Source organism: Lissotriton helveticus, chromosome 4_1, assembly GCF_964261635.1.
Source record: "Lissotriton helveticus chromosome 4_1, aLisHel1.1, whole genome shotgun sequence".
NCBI classification, from domain to species: domain Eukaryota; kingdom Metazoa; phylum Chordata; class Amphibia; order Caudata; family Salamandridae; genus Lissotriton; species Lissotriton helveticus.
The window spans coordinates 575,138,270-575,151,929 of NC_136063.1; the positions used below are offsets into that span (position 1 = coordinate 575,138,270).

The following is a 13,660-nucleotide window of genomic DNA, read 5'->3' on the forward strand; positions in this document are numbered from 1 at the left end:
GTATTATGTATCTTTTTTTAAATCTCCCTGTAATTTATCAATGATTGTCTCTATGAGTTATACACTAGGCTTAAGTGAAATCAATTATTGTGATGCCATCAGGCTCAAGTTCATGTGCTATCACTTCCTAGGATGCAAGGTCAAAGGTCGTATGCCACATACCGTAATGTCATCCAGGTCAAAGGGAAAGTGATGCTGCTTCTACTAACTTTGGCATTCTGGTGCTTCGACCTCCATGTGCATTTGTCAACTTTAAATAGGTTTACTGACAGCATTTCTGTCGTGCAACACAACCGCTGCTCGGATTTTTTGGAGCTGCACCTATGGACTGCCTAGCCCAACAAACTCGTCTATAACTTTCTCTATATAGAATAGGAGTGGCTGTACCGTTAATGTCGTGTTCAGAGACTGACAAAACCCAAATTTACTAACATTCCTGGCTCTGTTATTCAGATTAAATATAGTTAGGGAATTTGTATCCAACTATTCAACATTCAACCTTATGTCTCTGACTTTCCCCAACCTTCTCTGTTCCACTTACATAATTGTGTGCTTCACTGATGTGTGTGAAGCGAGTGGCTTGCATGTCTCCCAGATATCATGCAAAACTGTTGTGTCCAGCCCCCATCCTCTCATGCCACTCACATAACTCACATTGCCAGCTTGCCATGTCACTCAGCACACTGTTTATGAACTACTGTATTTAACCTCTGCCAGCCTCCATGCTTTGTACCCCTCTACAAGCCCAAAGCCCACCCATCCACAGTGTTTATACTCTCACCCACACATTCCACCTTCATACATCCACTTGAGTCTCTTGTTCACTCTGAATTCTGCTCTGTTGGAAAGTGAAGATAACTTCTGTGAATTGCATCCCCTGTCCAGACCTTAGACTCTGTACAGCTGCACCCAGCATATCTATTAGCTCCATTAGCAATTTAAATGTCATGCACTGAACTCTCCTGTCTCACATCCCTCTCTAGATTCTGGGGCAGTAGATAGTTACTGTGCACGATCAGGGGCTTGCCCTCAAAGAGATTCTCTTCTGTCACTAACAGTGAAAATAATTAGATTATAAGTAGCTAAAATCAGTAACTTGGAATAATTATGAATCGGCAAAATGCAAAGGCATTGCATGCATAATGTCTGATTTGCATTCTGAGAGCATGGTAAAGGAACTGTCTCAAAGTTGTGTGTGTGCTCAACAGAGTTTCAGTGAAAGTCACTGAAATTATGGACTGTTAGGTGAATTTAAATAAGACCAAAGACACGATGTGGCTATTGCTCAACAAGAGGCCAACAGAGGCACATTTTCATGAGTTAACCCCCACGTCAGGAGGCAAATTGGTTATCTGCTTCAGTTTGGAAACCAAATTAAAATACTGATAAACCGCACAAAATGAAACATATTTCATTTTCTGCAGGGAGTCCATATATTGCAAATATCAAACACCATGCATGATAAATTGCATTTCATTGTATTTTAATTACATTTATATAGTGCTTCTTACCCTGGGCCATATGGCAAGTACATTTGCACACTGTACCATGGGGGCAGAAGGGGGGGGGGCAGGGGGCATTGGGCGGAGTGTTTGTTGTAAGATTGCTGAATTGTGGTGTTGTCTATAGGGAAAGCGTTTTGTTGTGTGACTGACTAGAGCGGTGCTTTTATTCTGACTTAGGTCGCTACATCTATCCATGAAATCAAGGGAAAATAAAGTGCTTTACATTCACTTATAGCTATTTATCTGAAAAGGCTGTAGATTATGAGTTTAGCCTACATGGCAGGTTTTTAGGTGTCATGCTTGATCAGCAGTGGAATGCTCGCCTCATAATGCTGTACTTGTGTAGGTGCAATAATGCAGCTGCTAACATTTAACTGTGTTTTATGCGTGGCGTGAAAAGAAATAATGCGAGAGATCGGATGTGTACGTGTCTATCAGTCTAAACAGGACAAACGTTTTGATTCTTTTCCTGGGTTTGTGTGGCAGAGGACCAACCCACAGGCATACACAGGATTCCAGGCAGCCATGATAAATGCTCTTTGGAGTCCACACAGAAGTGAGAGAAGGCAACCCCCAGGCATGCACTAAATACAGGTAGCCTTGGATAAGTGGTCCTAAGAGCCCTCTCGGATGGACAGAGGAACAAAGTAACGGCCTGCAATGGACACAGACAGTCACGCTATATGATCTATTTATTTTGCACTTTGCGTACACAGAGATGCAACAGAGAGCAATTCCCAGTCATGCTGTGGTATGCGCTAGCCACAGGCAACAATGGTACAAGGTCTAAAGAATTCACTCAGGAGTGACAGAGGAGTAACACGCATGCATATTCTGGTGAGAGGTCAAGGTCAGTCATACAGGCCGACAAACAAATATAAGAAGACAACTTGAAAAGAAAGGAACAAACAAATGTGGCAAGGCACAAATCCCAATGTCCAGATCCTATAGGTCACATTCAATCCTTCATTATTGACAATTAACATTTCTAGGCAGATTTCAATTATCTGATTGCTAGGGTAGGTGTTCGGTAGTTCGCACCCCATGGGTCAGCCTACAGGATCAAACTTCTCACAGGAAGTCAAGAGGCAATGCTCTATAGGGTTCACCGAGGATCATTCAGTGGAGGAGTAACTCAGAGGCATGCAGTGGATGAAGCCAACCATGGGAGAAGCTCTAAAGAGTCGACACCGGAGAGACACAGGAGTAATAAGTAAAGAGCCATGCACTATAAACAGCCAGCTGTGGTATCTATATCGTTCATACAGAAGTGAGATAAGGTCACGATGCAGGGGTTCTGTCGTTAGGTCCTTTTCTGGCCCTTTGAGGTTCAAACTGGGAAGATATCACAGGACGCTACCCTGAACCTCTATGTACATTACCTGGATGGCCTGGGAAGGGCCAACAAGCCTGGTAGGGGTAGATCCGGCTGTGGTACTCTTCAGACCACCACTTTTAGCTCCAACAATATGGACAACCGAAAAAAGTACCTCAGTTTTGTCTGAGTAAATCTTCAAACAATTAGAATATATCAGTCCGCTACTGCTTGAAATCCTTTCACAAAATTGTAGGAAAAGATGGTGCTGCAACAGGTTTTATTTAAAAGAAAATTACTTGACGAATTGCATAGCATAAATGAATTAAAACATCTCTTGTACACTCAAGGGGTTGTAGAAGGATGAAGTTTGCTGATATAACTATTGCAGCTACTTTTACAAAATAAACTATATCAACCAACTACATCTGTTCTATGATACTGTCTGGGACACTTAGAAGTTAGGTGATATATGGGAGATAACAGATGGCAAACAAAAAAAACATATTTTCATTCCGCTCTCTTTCTTTTTCTTGTAGCTATGGGTAATAACGCAGCACATTCGTTGCTTTTCATCTTGGTTAGATGCCTTGATCTACCAATGCCCAAAACTGATCGCTGTAATTTGCTGAGCTCTGGAAGTAACATCAATGAGTTTTCAAAGCAGAAATCAACTCCGTGGTTTGTCCGAAACAAGGTCGAAAGAATTGTTATTAATAACTGAGAACATGCAATGTTTTAAACTCAAAGCTAATAAGGTGAAAACTTAGTTTTAAATTGGATTTTTGTGCCACGAGGCTTACTTACATCTCTAGCAGTAAAATATATTCCTCGAACTACTCCAAACACAAAACTGCCTGGTTATTTTACACTTTAATTAAAAAAATATATTCCTATAGTTCAACAAACATATATATGTAGCTCCGCAAACACGTCATAGTTACCTTGGAGCAGACTGAGGCGTTCGATCTCTCACTCCGAGGTTTTTGGCAGTATTTTGAACTCTTGCTCCCTGGAAAACATGAAGTGTCACACACATTAAACTAATGAACAGGATCTGTTAGTGTGTACTTTAATCATATGTAAGGCTTGAAGTCCCCTCACCTAGGTGGTATCCAAGTACTAGGTAATAAACAAGACAAGCATACAAGGAAACTTCCGCAACCTGGCATCCACCTCTCTATTGTTGCGGGAACTATTTCAGACAAACAAAATGAATCAACAATTTCAATCACAACCTTTAGGTACTGTGATGATGTGGTACTAAAGAACCGCCAGCAGCCCTAGTTACAAACTCCAATGTCCCTCTCTGGCCTCCCAGGGGGTATCTGTAATGGCCGTATGTGGCAGCCATATTTGGAGGACCCATGTCCCTCACTCATAAGATTGCCTCGTGCTGCATGATCAGATGTGTCCACTGTGTTGCCTCTATGATTTCTGCACCTCATGCCTTCATGTCCAATATTTCTCTGCTGCCAATTTACACAATTGACATACCACACAGTATGCATGCTTTGTGCTTTTCCAAAAGGGTGCAGAGAAGACTTCTGGCCCATTGGATTCTGACACCAGATGGGATCACATTCAATAACAAAGTTGACAGTATCCCTCGAGTGAAGACAAGCGCCAGTGCCACACTCTTTCCATCCTTCCCTGACAAACAACAAAGGTGGGCTAGGCCTTAATACTCTGTATATTTAGTGTGTAGAGGCCTTCCACCCACACATTCCCAACTCCTTCTACCACCACACACACAGAATACCTTACAAACACAGCTTCCTTTCTTGATTTCCATGCTGATACTCCACTTATCTCCTCTCAAGGCTCCCCCAAAACAGCAGGTGCATTGAACTGCATCCAAACCTTTAACTTCCAGGCCTCCCACACTTCCCACTGCAGTGATAACCACTTTAAAGAATCTTGTGCTGGTGGGTACCTAGTTTACCATTCCCCTATTGGAAAGGGTGTTCTGTAAAGGAGTTCATTCACCACTGACATCTCATATGCTCAGTCTTCCCCCTGCTCCTCTGCTTCCTCTCCCCTTCTCTGGACTGCCAACACATCCAACATATGATACCTTATGTGCAGAGCAGACTAAAGGGAGGGAGACAGGCACAACTGGCATACTAGGACAAGCAACATGGAGAAGCAAGCCAGGATGAGTACAGAACAGAGAGTGAAGAAGCAAACCCGAAGCTCAGCAGTGGAAGCTGCCTCTAGCCGCAGAAGCACTGAACTGCAAGGCAATCAGATCACTCACCCCGCCCAATCTTCTGCATTGTCATTCACACTGTGTACTCGATTCTGCCTCGTGCACTCTAGATAATGTGTTTTTTGGCATTTCATACATTGTTTATGCTTTTTTCCTACACCTTCATGTGTGGCTGAACTGTTACATTACTGCATTATTGAATCACTGCATTTCATTTAATCCGTGCCCCAGACACCGTTGCAGCATCTGTACTGATTCCCCTTTGCACTACTTTACCACTCTGTTCACCTGTTCTTTTTCCTACTCATGTCCTATATGACTTGATAGTGACGGAAGTGCGTCATGCTGCAGTGTGTCAAGTGGCCAGTCAGATCAGGTTACATTATACTCTGGGCCCAGTTCTGCTATTTGCTACCTGCTTCTCTGCAGTGAAGCTAAGAGTGTCCTTAGAGGGCACTGGAGGGAGAAGGGGTAGAGCCCTCGATTAAGGGAAAGTGATAGAAGCTGAGAGTTATGCGACAGGATGATAAACCAATAATGTCGACCCGTTAGCCAATGTCATCTTAAGGCTGACTGCAGAAAACAAATAAAACAAGCTTTTAGCAAAGCCAATGGGCTTGGCTTCAGTGTGCAGTCCAAATATACACAGGATTTCACAAACGCTGTTCACGTGAGTTGCAATCGCATGAACAAATGTGGTTTATCACATTAAAGCTAGCTCTTTTGACTTTACCAATGCTAGGAAAGTACAGCAAAAAACGAATGCTTTTTGTATAGAATGCATATAAAAAGATAATTAACTGAACTTGAAAAAAGTGTTATGATGGAGAGTTCTTTTCAGGAGTATAATAGTCCCATGTGAATTCCATTGGAAGCCCACCCCAGAAGGCAGAATGATAAAACTTCCAGCCAATGCCATGAGATGAGAGAAATGTGTTCCTCTGGGTGTATCCAACACCCAGTCACATTGTGTGTACTTTAAATAACAACACGCCTCGCAGAAAGGTACATTGTCCTCTCAGCTCTAAAAAGGCTATAGATCCACCAGAGATCTATTCTCAGCCCGGAGCAAAAAAGGCAGAAGAAGCAACAAAAGAATGGAAATGGTGGAATCTTTGAAGGCTAAGCTGAAAACAGAAAGTGACAAAGATGAAACGGGGACGGGGCGTAAAGCAAGAAGTGTACATGAAACACAGACAGTGTCCTGAAATACAGAAATACAAAATATAAAAACAGTGTTTCAGATTTTTCAGGCTGAAAGAACACAGGCCCCAATGAAAAAGATAGAAAGAACAATGAACCCTACATACAGCATAATACTATAGTTAACTCTAGGAACAGTGGACATGTTGGGTCCAAGTATGTGAATCTCAAAAATGTGCAGGATGTTACATAGGCTCAATATATAACGTTTACACCAAATGGTAGACATCATTTGATGACAAAGATCAAAGAAGACTTTCAAAATCATGAAATGCTATTAAAGTAAGCAAGAGGGAAGAACACTAATTCAAAATGATCGTGGCTCAGTAATGTACGTCAAAGGACAGAACAATGAAGAGCAAAGAGATGCAAATGACTGACACCGCAGTAAAGATCGCTACATTTAACAGTATCAGGCTAATATCGGTGGCTGATGGAAATCTGTACAAAAGTAGCGAAACACCTGCAAGACGGTGGAGAAAAGCGAAAGGGCATCCAAGAGGGTAGATTTGTTGCGGAGAGATAAAACATGATGGGACGCAACACACAGACTTACCAGAAATATTTGACAAGAGATGAGGTAAAAAACAGCAGGTGCATTGAACTGCATCCAAACCTTTAACTTCCAGGCCTCCCACACTTCCCACTGCAGTGATAACCACTTTAAAGAATCTTGTGCTGGTGGGTACCTAGTTTACCATTCTCCTATTGGAAAGGGTGTTCTGTAAAGGAGTTCATTCACCACTGACATCTCATATGCTCAGTCTTCCCCCTGCTCCTCTGCTTCCTCTCCCCTTCTCTGGACTGCCAACACATCCAACATATGATACCTTATGTGCAGAGCAGACTAAAGGGAGGGAGACAGGCACAACTGGCATACTAGGACAAGCAACATGGAGAAGCAAGCCAGGATGAGTACAGAACAGAGAGTGAAGAAGCAAACCCGAAGCTCAGCAGTGGAAGCTGCCTCTAGCCGCAGAAGCACTGAACTGCAAGGCAATCAGATCACTCACCCCGCCCAATCTTCTGCATTGTCATTCACACTGTGTACTCGATTCTGCCTCGTGCACTCTAGATAATGTGTTTTTTGGCATTTCATACATTGTTTATGCTTTTTTCCTACACCTTCATGTGTGGCTGAACTGTTACATTACTGCATTATTGAATCACTGCATTTCATTTAATCCGTGCCCCAGACACCGTTGCAGCATCTGTACTGATTCCCCTTTGCACTACTTTACCACTCTGTTCACCTGTTCTTTTTCCTACTCATGTCCTATATGACTTGATAGTGACGGAAGTGCGTCATGCTGCAGTGTGTCAAGTGGCCAGTCAGATCAGGTTACATTATACTCTGGGCCCAGTTCTGCTATTTGCTACCTGCTTCTCTGCAGTGAAGCTAAGAGTGTCCTTAGAGGGCACTGGAGGGAGAAGGGGTAGAGCCCTCGATTAAGGGAAAGTGATAGAAGCTGAGAGTTATGCGACAGGATGATAAACCAATAATGTCGACCCGTTAGCCAATGTCATCTTAAGGCTGACTGCAGAAAACAAATAAAACAAGCTTTTAGCAAAGCCAATGGGCTTGGCTTCAGTGTGCAGTCCAAATATACACAGGATTTCACAAACGCTGTTCACGTGAGTTGCAATCGCATGAACAAATGTGGTTTATCACATTAAAGCTAGCTCTTTTGACTTTACCAATGCTAGGAAAGTACAGCAAAAAACGAATGCTTTTTGTATAGAATGCATATAAAAAGATAATTAACTGAACTTGAAAAAAGTGTTATGATGGAGAGTTCTTTTCAGGAGTATAATAGTCCCATGTGAATTCCATTGGAAGCCCACCCCAGAAGGCAGAATGATAAAACTTCCAGCCAATGCCATGAGATGAGAGAAATGTGTTCCTCTGGGTGTATCCAACACCCAGTCACATTGTGTGTACTTTAAATAACAACACGCCTCGCAGAAAGGTACATTGTCCTCTCAGCTCTAAAAAGGCTATAGATCCACCAGAGATCTATTCTCAGCCCGGAGCAAAAAAGGCAGAAGAAGCAACAAAAGAATGGAAATGGTGGAATCTTTGAAGGCTAAGCTGAAAACAGAAAGTGACAAAGATGAAACGGGGACGGGGCGTAAAGCAAGAAGTGTACATGAAACACAGACAGTGTCCTGAAATACAGAAATACAAAATATAAAAACAGTGTTTCAGATTTTTCAGGCTGAAAGAACACAGGCCCCAATGAAAAAGATAGAAAGAACAATGAACCCTACATACAGCATAATACTATAGTTAACTCTAGGAACAGTGGACATGTTGGGTCCAAGTATGTGAATCTCAAAAATGTGCAGGATGTTACATAGGCTCAATATATAACGTTTACACCAAATGGTAGACATCATTTGATGACAAAGATCAAAGAAGACTTTCAAAATCATGAAATGCTATTAAAGTAAGCAAGAGGGAAGAACACTAATTCAAAATGATCGTGGCTCAGTAATGTACGTCAAAGGACAGAACAATGAAGAGCAAAGAGATGCAAATGACTGACACCGCAGTAAAGATCGCTACATTTAACAGTATCAGGCTAATATCGGTGGCTGATGGAAATCTGTACAAAAGTAGCGAAACACCTGCAAGACGGTGGAGAAAAGCGAAAGGGCATCCAAGAGGGTAGATTTGTTGCGGAGAGATAAAACATGATGGGACGCAACACACAGACTTACCAGAAATATTTGACAAGAGATGAGGTAAAAATGGGATGCATATAGTAATACAGTTTATAGTAGGGGCGGAGTATACAGGGGGGGTGGAAATAGAGGTCTAGAGAAGTTTATGTATTTGTTGAGAAGAGATAGTTTTACGTTTTTCCTGAAGTGAAGGTAGGATTGGTTGTTGTGAAGTTTCTTAGGAAGGGCTTTCCAAATTCTAGAGGCGTTCCTAGCGAAGGATGTACTGAGAGATCTGGATGCCTTGAATTTGGGAGGGATGAGGAGAAAAGTGTTTGAGCTTTGGAGACATCTTTTTTGGCGTGCTTTTGTGAGTTTATTGGCAAGGCAGGTTGGTTTTTCCAGAGTAGAGGGCTTTGTGGGATATGCAAGCTGTTTTGAATATACTTCTCGTTTCAATTGGTAGCCAGTTGAGTTTCTTGAGAGTGGGAATGATGTGACCGAATCGTCTCTCTCCAGAGAGCAGTCTATTCGCTATGTTGAGTGTGGACTACATTGGCAGAAGGTGGATATTTGGGGTGCCACTGATCATTGTGTTGCCGTAGTCCAGCTCAGAGAGGACTAGGGATTGGATTTTGGTCTTCAGGGGGCGATACATTATTTCATTCATTTAATGTGTTTTAGTGTGTAGAAGGCACTTTTTGCTGAGGTGTTGATATATTCTTTTATGTTCAGGCTTTTGTCTAGCGTAATCCCAAGAGATTTAACAGAGTTGGATATAGATTCTTTGCAGATCAGTGCAGTTAAGCTGTCAAGTCAGTTGTAGATATGGTAGATATTTCTTTTCGGTTGGATGAGGAGGAGTTCGGCCTTTTGGGGGTTTAATTTAGGTGGTTGTTGGTTAGGCAGGTGCGTATCAAGGAGAGAGTATTGTCGAGGTGTAGGATGTATTTTAGGAGTTGCGATTTTTATATAGATATGAATGTCCTCTACATAAAGATGGTTGGCAATCCTGGCTTGTTTCAGGATCAGTGCAAGGGGTTCTATATAGAAAATGAAGAGGGCAGTGGAGAGAATTGAGCATTGGGGGACTCATTGCTTGACTAATGTTGCTGTCAATGTGGTCTTATTTAGTTTGATTAAGTTAGATCTTTCATTCAGGTATGATGAGAACCACTGTAGGACGGTACTTCTGATGCCAGCATGTTTTGAGAGGGTTTTAAGAAGAATGTTGAAGTTGATGGTATCAAAGGCCGCTGAGAGCCCCAGGAGGATTAGCAGACGGGTATCCTCCCTCGTCGAGGGATTTGAGTAGGTTATCAGTGATGTTCGGGGTTGCAGTCTCTGTATTGCAGCCTTTCCTAAATCTGGATTGGAATGTGTCATGTAAGTTACATTTATCAATGTGGTTGTTTAATTTGGAGGGAACACATTTTTTGATGAATGATATTTGACAACTGATAACGAATGATACTGCCAATATTGATTGGAGGAGAAAGAAGCAGATGAAGTGAAGTAGAGAAGAAAGAGATAGCCAATAAAATCATGACTATAACTATAATAAAAAGAAAGACTGAAAGATGTTTTTTTTAAATGAGACGTGGTACATGGCATACAAATAGGAAAAAATTTAAAAAGTGTGAAAAACGCAAATGTTTGGGAGAAATAAAGATCAATTTGCACAATGGTATAAACAACCAGATAACTTATCTGGCAAGGGATTCTAGAATAGTACATAACTACATTCTAGAGGTTTGAGGGTGAAGGAGGTACCAACAGAGGAAGATACCACACACCTCTAACATTAAGTACCTCCTGAACTCTAGCATTAGGAAGGACTCACCACCATCCAAACTTGGAACTTACAGAAACATCAACAATGAAGAACTGGAGGAAACATACAATGCAGTGAAAGTTAATATTAAAAACTTAGCAGATAATTAAGTATTATTTAACAAATTGTGTCACAAAACATCAACACATCAACTGCTCTCAACCAGTTGACCTTTCTAAAACAAGAAAACTCATGTGGCGTAAATCTCTAATGTTAGAGAAGCAAGAGAGGAGGAAAAGAAAGAAAGAAATGTCAGTCTATTCACAAGTAACAATTATCAAATTAATAATATTATTGTGCATACAATTTGTAGCCACTTATAAAACCACTTGGACCATTCGGAGCATGCTGGACATTTCTAATAATGTATTTCATTTTTTGTAGACAGAAACACAAATGATCACAGATGAATGTCTTGGTAATAAACCAAAGAAACATGGAAAACCCTGTAAAGAGAATAACCATTTACTGAGCAGATTTAAATATTTCTATGACATTCTGCCTAATAGTTTACTATTCAAAATTACAAAGAACAATGAACCACTATAAAGAAGTCTAATTTCTTCCATTCCAGATGAAGATGAAATAACTGCCATTCTAGTACAGCAGATTTATGTCTTTTATCTGACCACAAAACTTGCAAAAATTGCAGACAGAATTTTCATGAGTGTGATTTGAATAACTCCTTCCATGTCATACACAGGATCATAAAACTGCTCAGGATAAAACAATAACCCCATCGCATGACTCTACATAATTGTCCTCCTTGTTTTACTTGGAAGATTACAATTCGTCTCCCTTGTTCTCATGCCCAAGTCCTAGAACAAGGTGAAGAAAAAGTGGCTGATGTTCATGTCCATTAGTTGCCTGACCTGATTGCACACTAGAATAAAATAATTAAGTTATACTCTTCATGTCTTATAGGCTAACCCAGGAGAGTTAACCAATACCTACTGAGAATTTTTCTTAACAGAATTTCAGAAAAGTATAACTATTCTATTTCATACGCTACTTGCCAGTGTTGAGATCTCACGAGTCTCGTGATTGCTCCAGTCATTGGGCTTGAGAATTGCTCAAAGGCTCATCATCACAACTACAATATTTGACAGTTTGTTTTGTAGCATAATGGTAACTCAGAATGTAGAGCACATCTCAAAACACTGTACTCCTATGGTAATGTCACTACAGTGGGATATTGTGGGCTACGTGAAGCATGATAAGAACAGCAAAGAAACCAGGAGGGGATCGTCATTGTTCAGTGATGTGGTTGCCCTTCTTCTCCTTTAATATTTCACTTGCTCCTTGTAATCCAGCACAGTCGGTCATTTGATATTCGCAATGATGAAACTGCCTCTCTCAGTTGGTCAAGGTGTTGCAAATGTCAGTATTTATTTAAATGAAAAAAATTGTGCTTGATGTAAAAATCAAATGTTCAGTGACAACACTTCCGGTTTAAAATATTGCAGCAACAGGCTAGGTCTGATATCCAAAAAGGTAGTCAAAGAGAGCATAAATTCATTTCTCATGGCTTGTCTTTATAATGTTCTATCGTGCAGTTGGTGGAGCAGCAATTTTTATCTTTGTAAATGTACATGTGTCACTCATTCTGACAATCTTATGAACTAGACATCGGCACCTACCAACCAGCATGCTCTGTTCATGTTTCAAGTGTAGAAATGGAAAGGATGCTCAAAAGTGACTGACTTGCCTGCTTCTGCATTTCCTTTTACCCCTGTACCTAATGCATGAAAGTGGATATATGACTTGCCTAACTTTCTATTTGTCATTTGATTGAGAATGCTTTAAAAGTGCTCAAAGATACCATTGGAAGCAGAAACACAAACAGTTCCAATTTGTTAGATATCTGAGAGAAAACACAGCTGTGATATTTGATAAAAGTCAGTAGTTAATTGCAGAAACAGTCTGTGAGCATTAACTCATTGATTTTACTAAATGAAATTGGATCTAAACAATCATGCAGGTCCTAGGAACATACCACTCGCGAACACAATAGGAACCATAACATCTGTCAATATAAAGGTCTTTAGAGAAACAAGAAGTAGGTACTTGGTAATTGCCCACATGCCAATTGATCCACAAAGCCATTAGCAAATGTGTCTCTACAGATGCACATCCACTAATGTACAAGAAAAACCACGGGTGCTTTGGCACTTGAGATAGCATGACAATGGTAATGGTCTATCTAAATAACAGAGCATCCCTTACACACAGAGGCAAAGTCATTGTAAACCCCAAAGTAGAATTGTTGCAAATAAAAGCGGAAGCTAGATCAAAGCCATATTTAAAAAACAACCACTTCCTGTGCAGAAACTCTGTAGCAAGTTGTAGACCCTGCTGACTCATCTTTATTTCTGTTGTTGAAAGAGGCAGAAAACATTTAACCCATTGGACGCTGGTGACGGAACCACTCCGTCACCAGCCACGGGTGGGCTGTGCTAATGACGGAGTGGTTCCGTCACAGGGCCACGGGTCATGGGGCCAGGACGCAACCACTCCGTCACAAGCACAGCGCGCCCGTGGCTGGTGACAAAGTGGTTCCGTTACCAGCATGGCGGCGCCGCGCGGCCCCCTCCTCCCCCCCCAGCGAAATTACCGCCGCGGCCAATGGGCTAATGGAAGGCACTGAAATCTTAAGCATCACCGATTTAAGGCTTGACCGCTGAACTCTTCCATTAAAGCCCACATTACAGAATATACTCATACACACTTGCAGGTACCAATTGCTTAGTACAGACTCTACCGTAAAAACTCTAAAATGTGTTACCACCCGAAGGATGAAGGTTGGTTTGGGCCTAACTCCAAGGATGCAGGAGCTTAAGCACTACACATTCCTGTTGTCGCATGATCACCAGGACCACACGTACCATGGTTAACTCCAGGATAATGATTGGTGGGTCCCACCA

General features: G+C 41.4%; 1 protein-coding gene across 1 annotated transcript in view; it reads right to left on the reverse strand.

Annotated features, from left to right (window-relative positions):
- Positions 1 to 13,660, reverse strand: part of PREX2 (phosphatidylinositol-3,4,5-trisphosphate dependent Rac exchange factor 2) — a 1,276,790-nt gene that overhangs the window by 19,390 nt on the left and 1,243,740 nt on the right. The window contains exon 40 of the mRNA XM_078687188.1: positions 3,765 to 3,832. Coding sequence (XP_078543314.1) covers positions 3,765 to 3,832 — 68 coding nt within the window. The remainder of the gene's footprint in view (positions 1 to 3,764; positions 3,833 to 13,660) is intronic.